The sequence below is a fragment of the Clinocottus analis genome, unplaced genomic scaffold (assembly GCF_023055335.1).
Source record: "Clinocottus analis isolate CAN_PGR_092001 unplaced genomic scaffold, fCliAna1.0.p SCAF_14, whole genome shotgun sequence".
NCBI lineage: Eukaryota > Metazoa > Chordata > Actinopteri > Perciformes > Cottidae > Clinocottus > Clinocottus analis.
In genome coordinates this window covers 8629963-8641335 of record NW_027175865.1, presented here as the reverse complement: position 1 = coordinate 8641335, position 11373 = coordinate 8629963, and the positions used below count along the sequence as shown (strand labels likewise).

General features: G+C 39.7%; 3 protein-coding genes across 3 annotated transcripts in view; 1 reads left to right on the top strand and 2 right to left on the bottom strand.

Annotated features, from left to right (window-relative positions):
• adnp2b (ADNP homeobox 2b) overlaps positions 1–3746 on the top strand; it is a 7293-nt gene extending 3547 nt beyond the window's left edge. Inside the window, exon 4 of the mRNA XM_068576212.1 lies at positions 1–3746. This exon is cut by the window's left edge and continues 356 nt beyond it. Coding sequence (XP_068432313.1) covers positions 1–2365 — 2365 coding nt within the window. The 3' untranslated portion in view covers positions 2366–3746.
• Positions 3747–3942: 196 nt separating this feature from the next.
• On the bottom strand, positions 3943–6184 carry ggcta (gamma-glutamylcyclotransferase a). The gene is made up of 4 exons (XM_068575941.1): positions 5891–6184; positions 4640–4785; positions 4424–4556; positions 3943–4256 (listed from the first exon to the last, which is right to left on the bottom strand). The coding sequence occupies exons 1-4, from the start codon at positions 6005–6007 to the stop codon at positions 4131–4133; spliced, it is 522 nt and encodes a 173-aa protein (XP_068432042.1). The 5' UTR covers positions 6008–6184; the 3' UTR covers positions 3943–4130.
• Positions 6185–6947: 763 nt separating this feature from the next.
• Positions 6948–8662, bottom strand: LOC137785099 (extracellular matrix protein 1-like). The gene is made up of 3 exons (XM_068576139.1): positions 8548–8662; positions 8206–8450; positions 6948–7492 (listed from the first exon to the last, which is right to left on the bottom strand). Exons 1-3 carry the CDS (start codon positions 8612–8614, stop codon positions 7289–7291), a joined length of 516 nt encoding a protein of 171 aa, XP_068432240.1. The 5' UTR covers positions 8615–8662; the 3' UTR covers positions 6948–7288.
• Positions 8663–11373: the final 2711 nt, after the last annotated feature.

The window sequence follows — 11373 nt, the reverse complement described above, 5'->3', positions numbered from 1 at the left end:
ATTCATCCCTCAGGGGACGACATCTGTAAAGGTCTACTGCTGCAAGGTGTGCAAGGTGAACACTGGAAATCTTGACCAAATGTTGCATCACATGCTGGTTGAGCCGTCACACTATTCAGTCGGCACACAAGTGCAGAGCATGATTTATGAGAACAAGAACTTCACCATTAAAGCGACACCAAATGGGAATGGTGTGTTTGTGACATTCCCAAGCATTGCTCCTAAACTACAGCAATCTCACATGTTGAACAGTAAGTCCTTGATTATACCAAGTAATGGCCAACCTGGTGGCACTTTGTTGGCCTTACAACAGTTAGGAAGAGCAAACAGTACGACTCTAATCTGTTCCCCCGGAACCAACCAGGCTTTTCTGCCCCCTCAAGCGTCGGCGCTAGTGCAGCTAGCAAGTGCTGAAGCTAAAGGTTTGCTCCAGCCTGGTGCCACAATAGCCCTCCGAGGTGCTTTGCCTCAAGGAGCAGGATCTATGGTCCAGCTTCCCACACTGTCCAATGTGTCTCTGAAACAGGCACATATGGCTCTAGCTCAACCACAACATACTCCACAACCGCAGCAAATTCTTCTCCAATCAGGACTGCGGGCCAACATGGCAGCTGGAGCTGTATTGAAGCCTGCCGTGGATACAAAAAATGCACCAACGAACCAAGTCACCCTTCAAGGTACCATGCTGACTTCACAGTCCCTGCTGAGTCACTTGATCCCAACTGGCAACAAGATGAATGGCATGCCCACATACACTTTTGCTCCTCTGCAAGTAGCAATGCCTAGCAATGTCTCCCAGAGCACAAGTACACCTCTCAAGACTGTTGAGCAAACGAGGAACTCCACACCACAAACTAAGAAATGGATTACCTGTCCCCTCTGCAATGAACTTTTCCCTTCTAATGTCTTTGATGTGCACACAGAAGTCGCTCACCAGCAAAAATCCAACACATCCAAGTCAGAAAGTGTGGCAGCACGGGCGGCGTTCTTGAAAAAAATGCCTGACAAAACTGTCAAATGTCTAACGTGCAAAATTCTTCTCTCAGAAAAAAGTGTCTTCCAACACCTTCTACATGGCCTGAATTGTTTGTACTGCTCAGCATTGTTCTTTTCAATCAAACAGCTTGTTGACCATGTAAAGCAGCACAATCCCACAAGCAAGACATACTGTGATTTCCTGAGACAGAAGTACAGGGTCTACTCTAAAGGTATCGGAGGAATCCTGTTCCCTTACTTTGATGTCCACACCACCGCACCAAAAGAGGTCTTAGGAGACACCGAGGTCAATCTTGCTCTAGTCACAAATTCACTGGACCTGATCTTCTTCAAGTTGCAGCCCAGCAGCCAACCAGACATCTGCACGGCAACTGCAAAAATCAACAGTGCGTATTGTCCTTTCTGTGACGAAAAGTTTCAGAATGAGACCGAACACCTTCAGCACCTGAAGCAAAAACACTTAGTAGCGCCCACAATTCATGCTATTCTCAAGACGGAGGCTTTCAAGTGCATCTACTGCAATGGTGTATACACCGGGAAGGTCACCCAGCAGGCGGTGATGCTCCACATTCAGCGATGCCGGTGTTCCCCAAAACAACTGCAGCCACCCAAAACTACAGCGGCACCACCACTACCACCGCCACCACCCCCCCAGCCACAGCCACCACCACCACCGCCACCGCCACCAAAACCTGCTCAGCAGCTCAGTCAGCCACTCTACTTTCTCCAAATGCCACAAGGAATGACTTTAAAACCAACTTTGGCTCCAGCTCGCCTGATTCAAGCTGCACCCACTGCAGCGCGTCCAGAGACGGAAGCAGAAGTGCTGTCAAAGAAGAGGCTGGAGGCCGCATGGAGGGAGGTCTTGGAGACCAACCAACGAGAGCGGGAACAAAAGGCGATCATTCGCAAGAAGCAAGAGCAGGATAAGCTGGTGCCGCTGCCAGAGCCTGTCATTCAAATCGATCCCACAGTGAAGCTGGTGTTGGAGCCCAGTGCGGTCGAGCGTCGCTGCAGTGAGGGGCGCAAAGACTTTATATCCAAATACTTCAACCAGAACCCCTACGCGACCAAAACCGAGACCGAAGAGCTGTGCAAGAGGCTGTCGCTCACAAAAGCAGAGTTGGCGGCCCACTTCAGCAAGAAGCGCAGTAAGTGCATGAAGAGCCTCAAGAGAAACACGGCTGCCATATTCCTCGGCTTTAACATGACAGAACTGAGCAAAGTCAAGCACAATCTCGACACCACAGAGCAGTCGCCTGCTGATTCAACAGAGCCCATGGAAAACGGTGAAGATGGACCAGAACCAATGGATGAAATTGGAAATGAGAAAGTTTTGGATGGGGAACCGGTGGAGCAAATGGAATAGGTTGTTAAATGTGTGAAAATGTCCTTAATTTAAGACCGATAAAACAACCCGGATACTTCAAGGAAAGCCTTTGTATCGACAGTCACTAGAGAAGTTTATCATGCAGTGCATACAATGCATTACATAACCTAACATACAAGTTACCTGTGAGTGAAGGAAGTCACTTAATGTAGCCCACATTAATAGTGCTTTGTTTGACTTCAGCCTGTTGTCTGTGTCCTAATTTCCACTTAAATGCAGAGAATATAATAATTAAGATACAGATGTAATGTCTGGGAGATATAAAGGTTGAGCTGCAACAATATTTACCTGGTACAATCTCTTAATCAACAATGGCTACTGACTGCACCTCAAGCACTGATTTGCTCCCGATAGCTGCTTCCTTTTCTTTGCACCCTTTAGTAAAGCCCACTTGTAATTCCTACATCCCTGCTTTTCTGCTAATATCAGAACTGAAGTGCACACTTCACATGGGCTTGGTTTGTCATGATATTATGCTTTCTGTTAACAATGTTTTATCTTGCATATTTGGACCTATGTGTTTTATTGTTTACACCACTCCCTCCCATATTTAAACAGTTTAAGGGAAAAATGTTTCTCACTCACCAACTCGAAAGGTGAATCTTCACTTTGCAGTTTTGAAGCCAAAATCTTAAGAATGTACAAATATTTGAGTTGTTGGGTTGCTTAATTCTCTGTTAAGGAACTCAAGGTTATTATATATTTTTGACCATGTTTCTTGCATGAGTTTGTTTTTATTATCAGATCAAATCTTTGATTTGTGCCATTGTGACAATTGCATAGACTTTGAAATCTATTTCTAAATCGAGGAAATTTACCTCGAGATTCAACAAAATATAATACAAGTTATTGGGTGGCCACCATATATTGTTTGTTCTCCTGATGGCAGTTCTTTTGTACTACACTTGTATTTTATAGAATTCCTAGAGGATAAAAAATGTTGGTAGGGGTGCAAACTATCATTCTGTCCAAGGAAACTGTGTTGTAACAAATACAGTAGTTTCCTTCCTTGAATGAGTCATTGTTATTTTTCATTTAATAATAAAAACTTATGTTAAATTAAGCTGTGTTAAACTACCCCAAGGTCATTTTCTTTCATATGTACCTGAATAACCTGGAAAATTATTAAAACTTTCAGTCTTATCTTTATTCTTGAATGAGCAGGAAAATAACATTGTTTAGAGTCAGAATAAATGCTGACAAAGGGTCTTCAGTATGTTTCATCAGTGTTTATTATCCAGCTTATCAGTGTTTATTATCCAGCTGAACTAAATCAAATGTATGTCAGTCACATACATTTTAGTCTTTCATTGTGATAGCTCCAAAATAAAATGCATAAATTGTTTGACAGCAGCTTGAAATAAATAGACAAAATTTACACTGTATTTTGTGCCCAGCCAAACATCTCATTACCTTTATGCACCACTAACTTCTGGCCACACCATGGTGCCAATTCAACTTCATCACAGTTTCTTAATTTTGACCTCAAATGTTTGACACAATCATCACCATTACATTATCATTTTTCTAGCGTATATATATACACATTTGTATGACACAAGCTGTGAATTGCAGTTTAAAGTGCTAGAAACTGCCAGAGAGTTAGTGAAATTAATTAAGTTAAGTTAATTTTATTTTCCATTTTTGCTCTTTATCTTCTCAGAACAGCTACTTAAAGGAGTTTTTGGTGAGGTTGTTTTTGTCAAATGATGTTTCCATCTTCATAATTGTGAACTTGCAAGCTCTACTTCATGTCTATTCTTATTTGATCAAGCATTGAGGGGCCGCTGTAGTTGTTGGTTTGAATGGCCTCCAGCCTCTTCAGGTATTCCACCGGGAGTCCATTCTGCTTTGCACCCAGACACACCACCTTATATGAAACAGAGCAAGAGAGACTTTCAAATTAACATTTGGATTTAATCACAAAAACATTCCACCAGGTAAATTGGAAAGTTACATGCGTTGCATAATGTGGGTTTTATTGCTGAAAAAAAAGTTTTTGTTTTCGGATGAATGTTTGTGTTTACATGCACACACCTGTTTGTACTGAGGAGACGGAGGGCAGGCGTATACATTTTTCATCTGATAGGTCCTGCAGAATATGAGTCCTTTATCAGTTTCCACTGAAACCTCAAGCGGAGCGTAAATTCCCATATTCACCCCTTCCTGTCTGAAAACACAAAAACAGATGAATGATGCAGTTGATTGAAGTGAAAATGTTAACTGATTAAGAAATGTATTTGTGTGTCTCACTTGTCTAGCCTTGGGAGGTCCTCATTGTTCAAGGTCCAGATTACCCCCCACACTTCGGCCCCTGGGCAGCAACAAATGGTGGCCACTCCACCATGCCAAATAGTGTCCACATTTTTCTCATACAGGCCAAAGTTTAACTCATGGTCCTGCACAGACACACAAACACACCGATGGGGTGGATGTGAAAGAAGTAAAAGACAAAAAGGCAACATGTGAGTAGTGATGAGTTATTGTGCATTTTAAACCACGTGACCTTTAATCCCCTGCGTTGTAAAAAAGGATGCCTACTGCATTGTCCCCAGTGAACGCGTTTGCTGTTGGTTGTCACAGCAAGGCTGTTGTTAAAGCTGGTGCTAAAGCTCTTTATTGAGGTGGCCTATGAGAAAATAACGGATTTTTAATATGTGCTCTGCTATTTTATTGAATATTGTATATATTGAGTATGTTTCATACTTAATATTTGTATGTTTACTCACAGCTTGCTGCTGCTACAAACAAATCCCCTCTAAAGTATATATTTATCTATCTTGCTGTAATAGTTACGTTATGTTTAAAGTAGGACGAAACCATGAAGCTGTCCTCGAGAATGCCTAACTGTTTAGTTTCGGTGTAAAAAGAAAATCACTCTCGTATAAAACGTCGCTTGTAATGTTTAAGTATTGAATCAGAAAGGGAACAAGCTGCCCTTCCTTTGAAATAATATACTTTGTAAATGCACGTAATCATCTTGAGAGGTTGTTTGGCTAAACATATGGCACGTAGAATGAATCAAATTTACGAGTAGGCATTCACAAGGACAGCTAACTACCTGTCCTCTTCCTTGTTTCAACAGGTGTCGTAACTACGACAACCACAGACTTATTCGGGTGAAAGTCACCAGTTAACGGGGTCGCGTGATGAACCTAAACTGCCAAATGCAGTTAAAACGATGTAAAATAGTTCACCTTTAATCTCCCCTTAATCACTCAATGACAGCGTTGCATTTAGCTAACTGACACACAAGCAATACTCGAATTATTGCCATATAAAATGAAAGACTGTCATGGTCCTATCATGGTTCAGTGTTTGCATATTAATTAACACAACTAGCTAATTCATTGTTACTAGCAGTTAACTGTATGCATCAGTCAATTATATTCAGGATCACGTGAGATTATAACAGCTGCTACAAACACACAGCTGCTACAAACGTGCTTGTCTCTATGTTAATTGCCATATGACGATATTAAAGCTTATTGACCGATTTATTACCTTTAGTCGTCCGGTGCAGTGAAAGGTCGCAGACGGGTTTGCCAACTGCAGTCTTTCCTTCAACAAGTTACTTCCGAAAGCGAAATACATGAAGCGACCGCCGGCACTGACGGACATCTTTTGGTAGCTGTTGGTTGCGTAAGGAACCGGGATGTCGGTATATAAATAGTATATTTCAATATAACTGTATGGATGTTGGTGTCCGTAGAGGCGGAGACCAGCCGCTGTTGCTTTCTAACTGGTGGTCGAGATACCGGGATCCCCTGACCCACCTGCCCGCCTCACGTCAGCAGTATTGGTGCCTCTGTCGGCAGATTCGTCACTCATTCACAAACATCATACCGGCGACTTCCATATCAACTGCGGAGAATATGATTGTATTGCATATACTACTTTTTTGTTTTATTCATATTCATACATTTTATTTATATATATATTATATATATATATATATATATAAATATATATATATATATATATATATATATTATTTTTTTATTACAGTTAACAGTATTTGAGTTAATTACTTTGCAATACCACGCCCCTGAAAGCCTTTCCAGTTGCGAATTGTTATACGTATTTGGGGTTTTAATTGAATACATCATCGTACACTGAGCCAAATTAAGAAAACAAGTATGAAAAATAAAGAGGAAGTAATGTTCCCCTACACAGTACTGATGGCATATGTTTAGTGTTTATGTATGTATGTATGTATGTATGTATGTATGTATATATATATATATATATACATATATATATATATATATATATATATATATATATATATATATATATATATATATATATATATATATATATATATATATATATCATACAGCAGGTTATGGCTGGAGCTTTAAGAGAAAAAATTGATATGTTTTTATGATATATGTTCAACCATTATACAACTTCTTTTCTCTCATTTGAAGCTGCCAACCTGCTGTTTCTCCAAAGTTATTATCAGTAGCTTCATTAGTTCAGTAACTAAAAAGATACAACAACCGTAATCTCTATATTTCATCGTCTTATTCCATAAAAAAGAATAACACAGTACATGTTAGAAACCTCAGGACACACTTTATTTGAACTGACAGGGAGTGAATATTTGCAGAAAAGTCCAAATAAAAAAAAAGTTTTCTGTTGTGGTTAAAATACAGTTATCAAAGTAACTTCTGCTATTATCCTTACTCAGCATTAGCACAACTAACATGCTGTCCTCATTTGTAACAAAGATTTGCATGACATATCACATTATTAGCTCAGCATATTATTCTAATGCAGATTTTAATGCAGGTTTTAGCAAACAAAAAAACATTATTTAATCCAAAAATAGTTTAATATAACTGTTTGGTTCTATGTACGGTTTTATATTGTATAGATTTACTTCTTTGTCCAACTTCAGCAAGTATTTACGTTAAAGATGAATCCTGGCTGCTCGGGGATGGGGGGTGCAGTGTAATCTGGTTTTGGGAGATAGTTTGGGTTTGTCAGCTCCCTGTCGAAGCACGTCCACCGAGCGTCTCCTGTCTTTCCACAGCACACATATGCGGCAGTCATGGTGGAAAACTCTTCGGTACAGAACTGGGACAGGCTTTCTTTCCACTAAAAAAAAGATATAAGGTCACAAACGTGTCTTTTATCTCCCACTGAAAAGCATATTTCATTTTCACAGATCTCTTTTAGTTTCCAAAGTTAAATTGACTATTTCTTTGTATTTGGTTGCAGAAGACTACGACTACTGAAACTACTGTGTTTTGTCTTTTATATTAAGTCTGGTGCTGGTCCTAACTGAGGCACTAAGGTCCCCGTAACCATCTATCTTGATATTCACATGTTAAAAGAAATCAATTCAACCTGTTTTTAATTATGAATGGAATTAATCATGTGATTGGCATTGTTATATATTGAATTAATTTATGCAAAACTTCTTTGTATATTTAAAAAACAATTTTTAAATGTATCTCATGATTCTCATTTGTGAAATATTGGTAATTACAGGAGTTTTTTTCTTGTTGGTGCGATAGAAAAAATATCAATTTAATAATATGAACGAAATGACACAAGATGACAAACAAATATTTAAAACTATCAGTTCAGTATTTTTTAGCAGGTAAAAGCCTTTACAAATATATTTATACTATACTACATAGTTGTTGACATGTTGTTATGATTTTATAATTGGAATATCTATTATACTTAATTTCTTTTAAAAAATTATATATCTCTGCTTTCTTACCTTAAATGTTATTGTAACTGTATATTTCATAAATAACAGTGTAATATAATTCCCCTCACACACTAACAGAGACACTCACAGCGTGTTGGGCGCAGCAGAGCATCTGGTCGATCTGTCCGCTGCAGCACAAACTGTACCACCACTCCAGGCGGTTGATGGCGTTTCCACGGCGGCGGAAGTGACTGACTCTGGATCTCGGGAAGAAGCTGGACGGGTATCTGGGACGGCCTTCACCTAGATTGCAGATGTTATCAAGGTTCTGAGCTGTGGGACTGGCAGGCGGGAAAGGCACGTCAGGCTCATTGAGAGAGTTTCTTTTGGTCTCTGTAGGCAAAGAACAAAAAGCAACACAGAAGTTAACAACATTGCGATTAGAAAAGTGCTTTAAGTATAAACGCTTCACGACTCTAGAACAAATTACCTCCCACATCTGCACTGGAGAGCAGTGCAATTATCCAAAATCCTGTGATGCCTCCAATCAAAGTCATAGCTGTATTGTTGTGTAGACAAAGCTTAAGTCTCAAATATATTGGGGCTAGATGTGCAACCAGTTATATAAAGCGAGAGTGAGTCTGTGGGCGGGGAATGCTTGGAAGTGGGGGTGAGAGGGGGTTTGGGCTGTCAAGACGAAAACAATGAGTTTGAACTTTAGTGATATCCGCTGATGCATGCAACAACTATTTGGCCTCGGAAGTCTGCAATCTCAGGGGAAATAAGTTTCCCATGATGATAAGTGTTTCACATGTTGACTTGTCATCAGAGGAAAACAACAGATGTTTCTAACATTACCAGAACAAATACAAACAAGTGTGTTTTCATCAGCTTCGTCTTCTCTCACACAAATAATAGCCATAACATGTTGAACACATACCCTGTTAAACAAAACATATTGAAACCGAATATAAAATAAATGAGTGAATAAAAAAAATAATTAAGCCAGTGTCGCAATGAAGGGAGTTTCTGGTGTTGTCCAATTTCTTGCAGTTATAAGGCCATATACAATAGAGTTGAGGCCTTGATTTACCAAGAGGAACAGCTTGGAGTCTGGATACAATGTCGGACCAACCACTTTAGTAAAGACAGACACAATGCTTCAGACAGCTGGCCAAGCTGTAACAATGTGTCCTCACACTCAGCACTCTGCGATGACGCCTCAAGAAAAATGCTGTGTGTGGAGTTTACTTTTTAAGTAATACAGCAAAAACTTAAATAGTATTAAGCATTGTCTGTCATCTATAGGGCGTGTACAAAATGTTGATGATTTAGACTGTCATGCATGTCAAGTCTCACAGCCTGTCTTGGGGCAATAAAAGCGTGGATGAGCAACAACTTCCTCCAGTGAAACAGGAGCTAAACCAAAGCCCTCCATATTGGCACTACACACCAGGTTCAGTCATCCTCCATAACTCATCTCAGCTTTGATAGTCAGGTCATACACCCTCTCCTCCATATTCATTAATCTTGAAGTTTGACTTTGACCCTCACCTGACCTTTAATGACCATATAAAATACCTGTTCAGTAGAAATACTTCGTTACTAATAGTAGTACCTAGTAGTTTTTTTTAATTTTATCAACACAACTCTTTGTCCTTGGTCATTGTGGCTGTAGTGGCCGATCTACGTGTCGGCCACTCTGCTGGGTGCGGGATAAGAGAGTCCAGCCGTTGGTATATCTTTGTATTATTGCACATTTAATTATCGACTGACGGCAGTTACAAGTTGTTATTTGGACTTCCTGAGCTGTTTTACGAAGTATTTGATCTAGCGGTAAAAACCGTCTGATCTCCCCGTCACCCATGCATCATCAATCACCCTACCGGTGCCCCGTATTTAAACTATCACAATAAAACACACATTACCACAATAAAATACACACCCGTGACTAATGGCTCCTACAAAGGCACTTAATGACCTTAAAAGAATACAATTCATAATTCTCAAAATTCTGACTCTTTTTTCAATTATTAACGGCATGTACTTGTACTTTTACTTTCAAGACATAAATACATTTTATATCAGAAAAATACTTTTGATATTTAACTCAAGAAAATATCAGATACTTTCAGACTTTTACTCAAGTAGGATTCTAATCGGTGACTTTCACTTGAGTCATTTTGCAGTCTGGTATCTTTACTTTTACTCAATTATGGCTTTTGGGTACTTTATACACCACCGTTCAAAACCTCCTTTTACCATCTCAAGAACATCTCCAAACTCACACTTTAACCCTGTCAGATGCAGAGAAGCCCATCCACGCCTTCATCTCCTCAAGACTGTACTACTGTAATTCACTCTGCACTGGGATCACTGGTAAGTACATGCAGAAACAGCAGTACATTCAAAACAGCGCTGCCAGGATCCAGATGAGAGTCTGTAAATGTGAATACATAAACACCCATTCTACACTCAGTACACTGGCTCCCTGTCTCATTCCAGATTGATTACAAAGTCCTACTCACCCATGAATGCATAAATGGAGATGCACCTCCCTTCCTACAAGAACTCATTACTCCCTAAACCTCCACCCTCAGATCTACATACCGTTGCTCCTCAACACCACGCTTCACATAATGGCCGACTGGGCCTTTTGCTCGGCAGCGCAGCGCTTATGGACCAGTCTGTCAGTCCCCGACCACGTAAGGGCAACACAGACACTGAAGACTGGCCTAAAAACCTTTTTATTTAGGAAGTGAAATGACTTTGTGTTAAATCATTGTCAGCTACTCAATTTTTTAGTATAGTTTGTTTTACTATATATTGGCTCTGTGTATTTTAATTGTGCTTTTATGTATTTTATTCTTATGACTTTTGTACTATCTGGATCTTGAGTCTGTAATACGAGTTTGATTGATTGTGGCACTCTGAAATTCTTTTCAAAGAAAAGTGCAATACAAATGAAATGCATTATTATTACTATTCATGCCAGGGAGGGAGAGTTGAGGGCTTTGAATTCCATTGTACAAACGTCTTTCGTGATGGAAATAAACAACACAACCATTGGGTTTATCCAGTTCTGAGGTGGCAAAGTTCCCATCGAAAGCCTTCATCAGAGTGTCATCAAGTTTGAGAAATGCTGTGATAAACCTCAACACAGGATTGTGAAAGATAAACACTCATACGTTTGCTTCTAGGCTACTAAAACTAAAACTGCAGTCCATCTGAACCATGAGAGACAGATGTTGTCCTCCCTGAAATACCCAATTTTAATATGAAAATGGTCTCAAGAGTAGAAACAAATCTTGGAACA

Excerpts from the sequence above, each read along its gene's own strand:
- ggcta (XM_068575941.1), bottom strand. The coding sequence starts at position 6,007 with ATGTCCGTCAGTGCCGGCGGTCGCTTCATGTATTTCGCTTTCGGAAGT. Across the intron at positions 4,786-5,890 it reads ACTGCACCGGACGACTAAAG|GACCATGAGTTAAACTTTGG; the intron begins GTAATAAATCGG and ends GTGTCTGTGCAG. Across the intron at positions 4,257-4,423 it reads CGTCTCCTCAGTACAAACAG|GTGGTGTGTCTGGGTGCAAA; the intron begins GTGTGTGCATGT and ends GTTTCATATAAG.
- LOC137785099 (XM_068576139.1), bottom strand. The coding sequence starts at position 8,614 with ATGACTTTGATTGGAGGCATCACAGGATTTTGGATAATTGCACTGCTC. Across the intron at positions 8,451-8,547 it reads CTCCAGTGCAGATGTGGGAG|AGACCAAAAGAAACTCTCTC; the intron begins GTAATTTGTTCT and ends CTTTGCCTACAG. Across the intron at positions 7,493-8,205 it reads TCTGCTGCGCCCAACACGCT|TGGAAAGAAAGCCTGTCCCA; the intron begins GTGAGTGTCTCT and ends TCTTTTTTTTAG.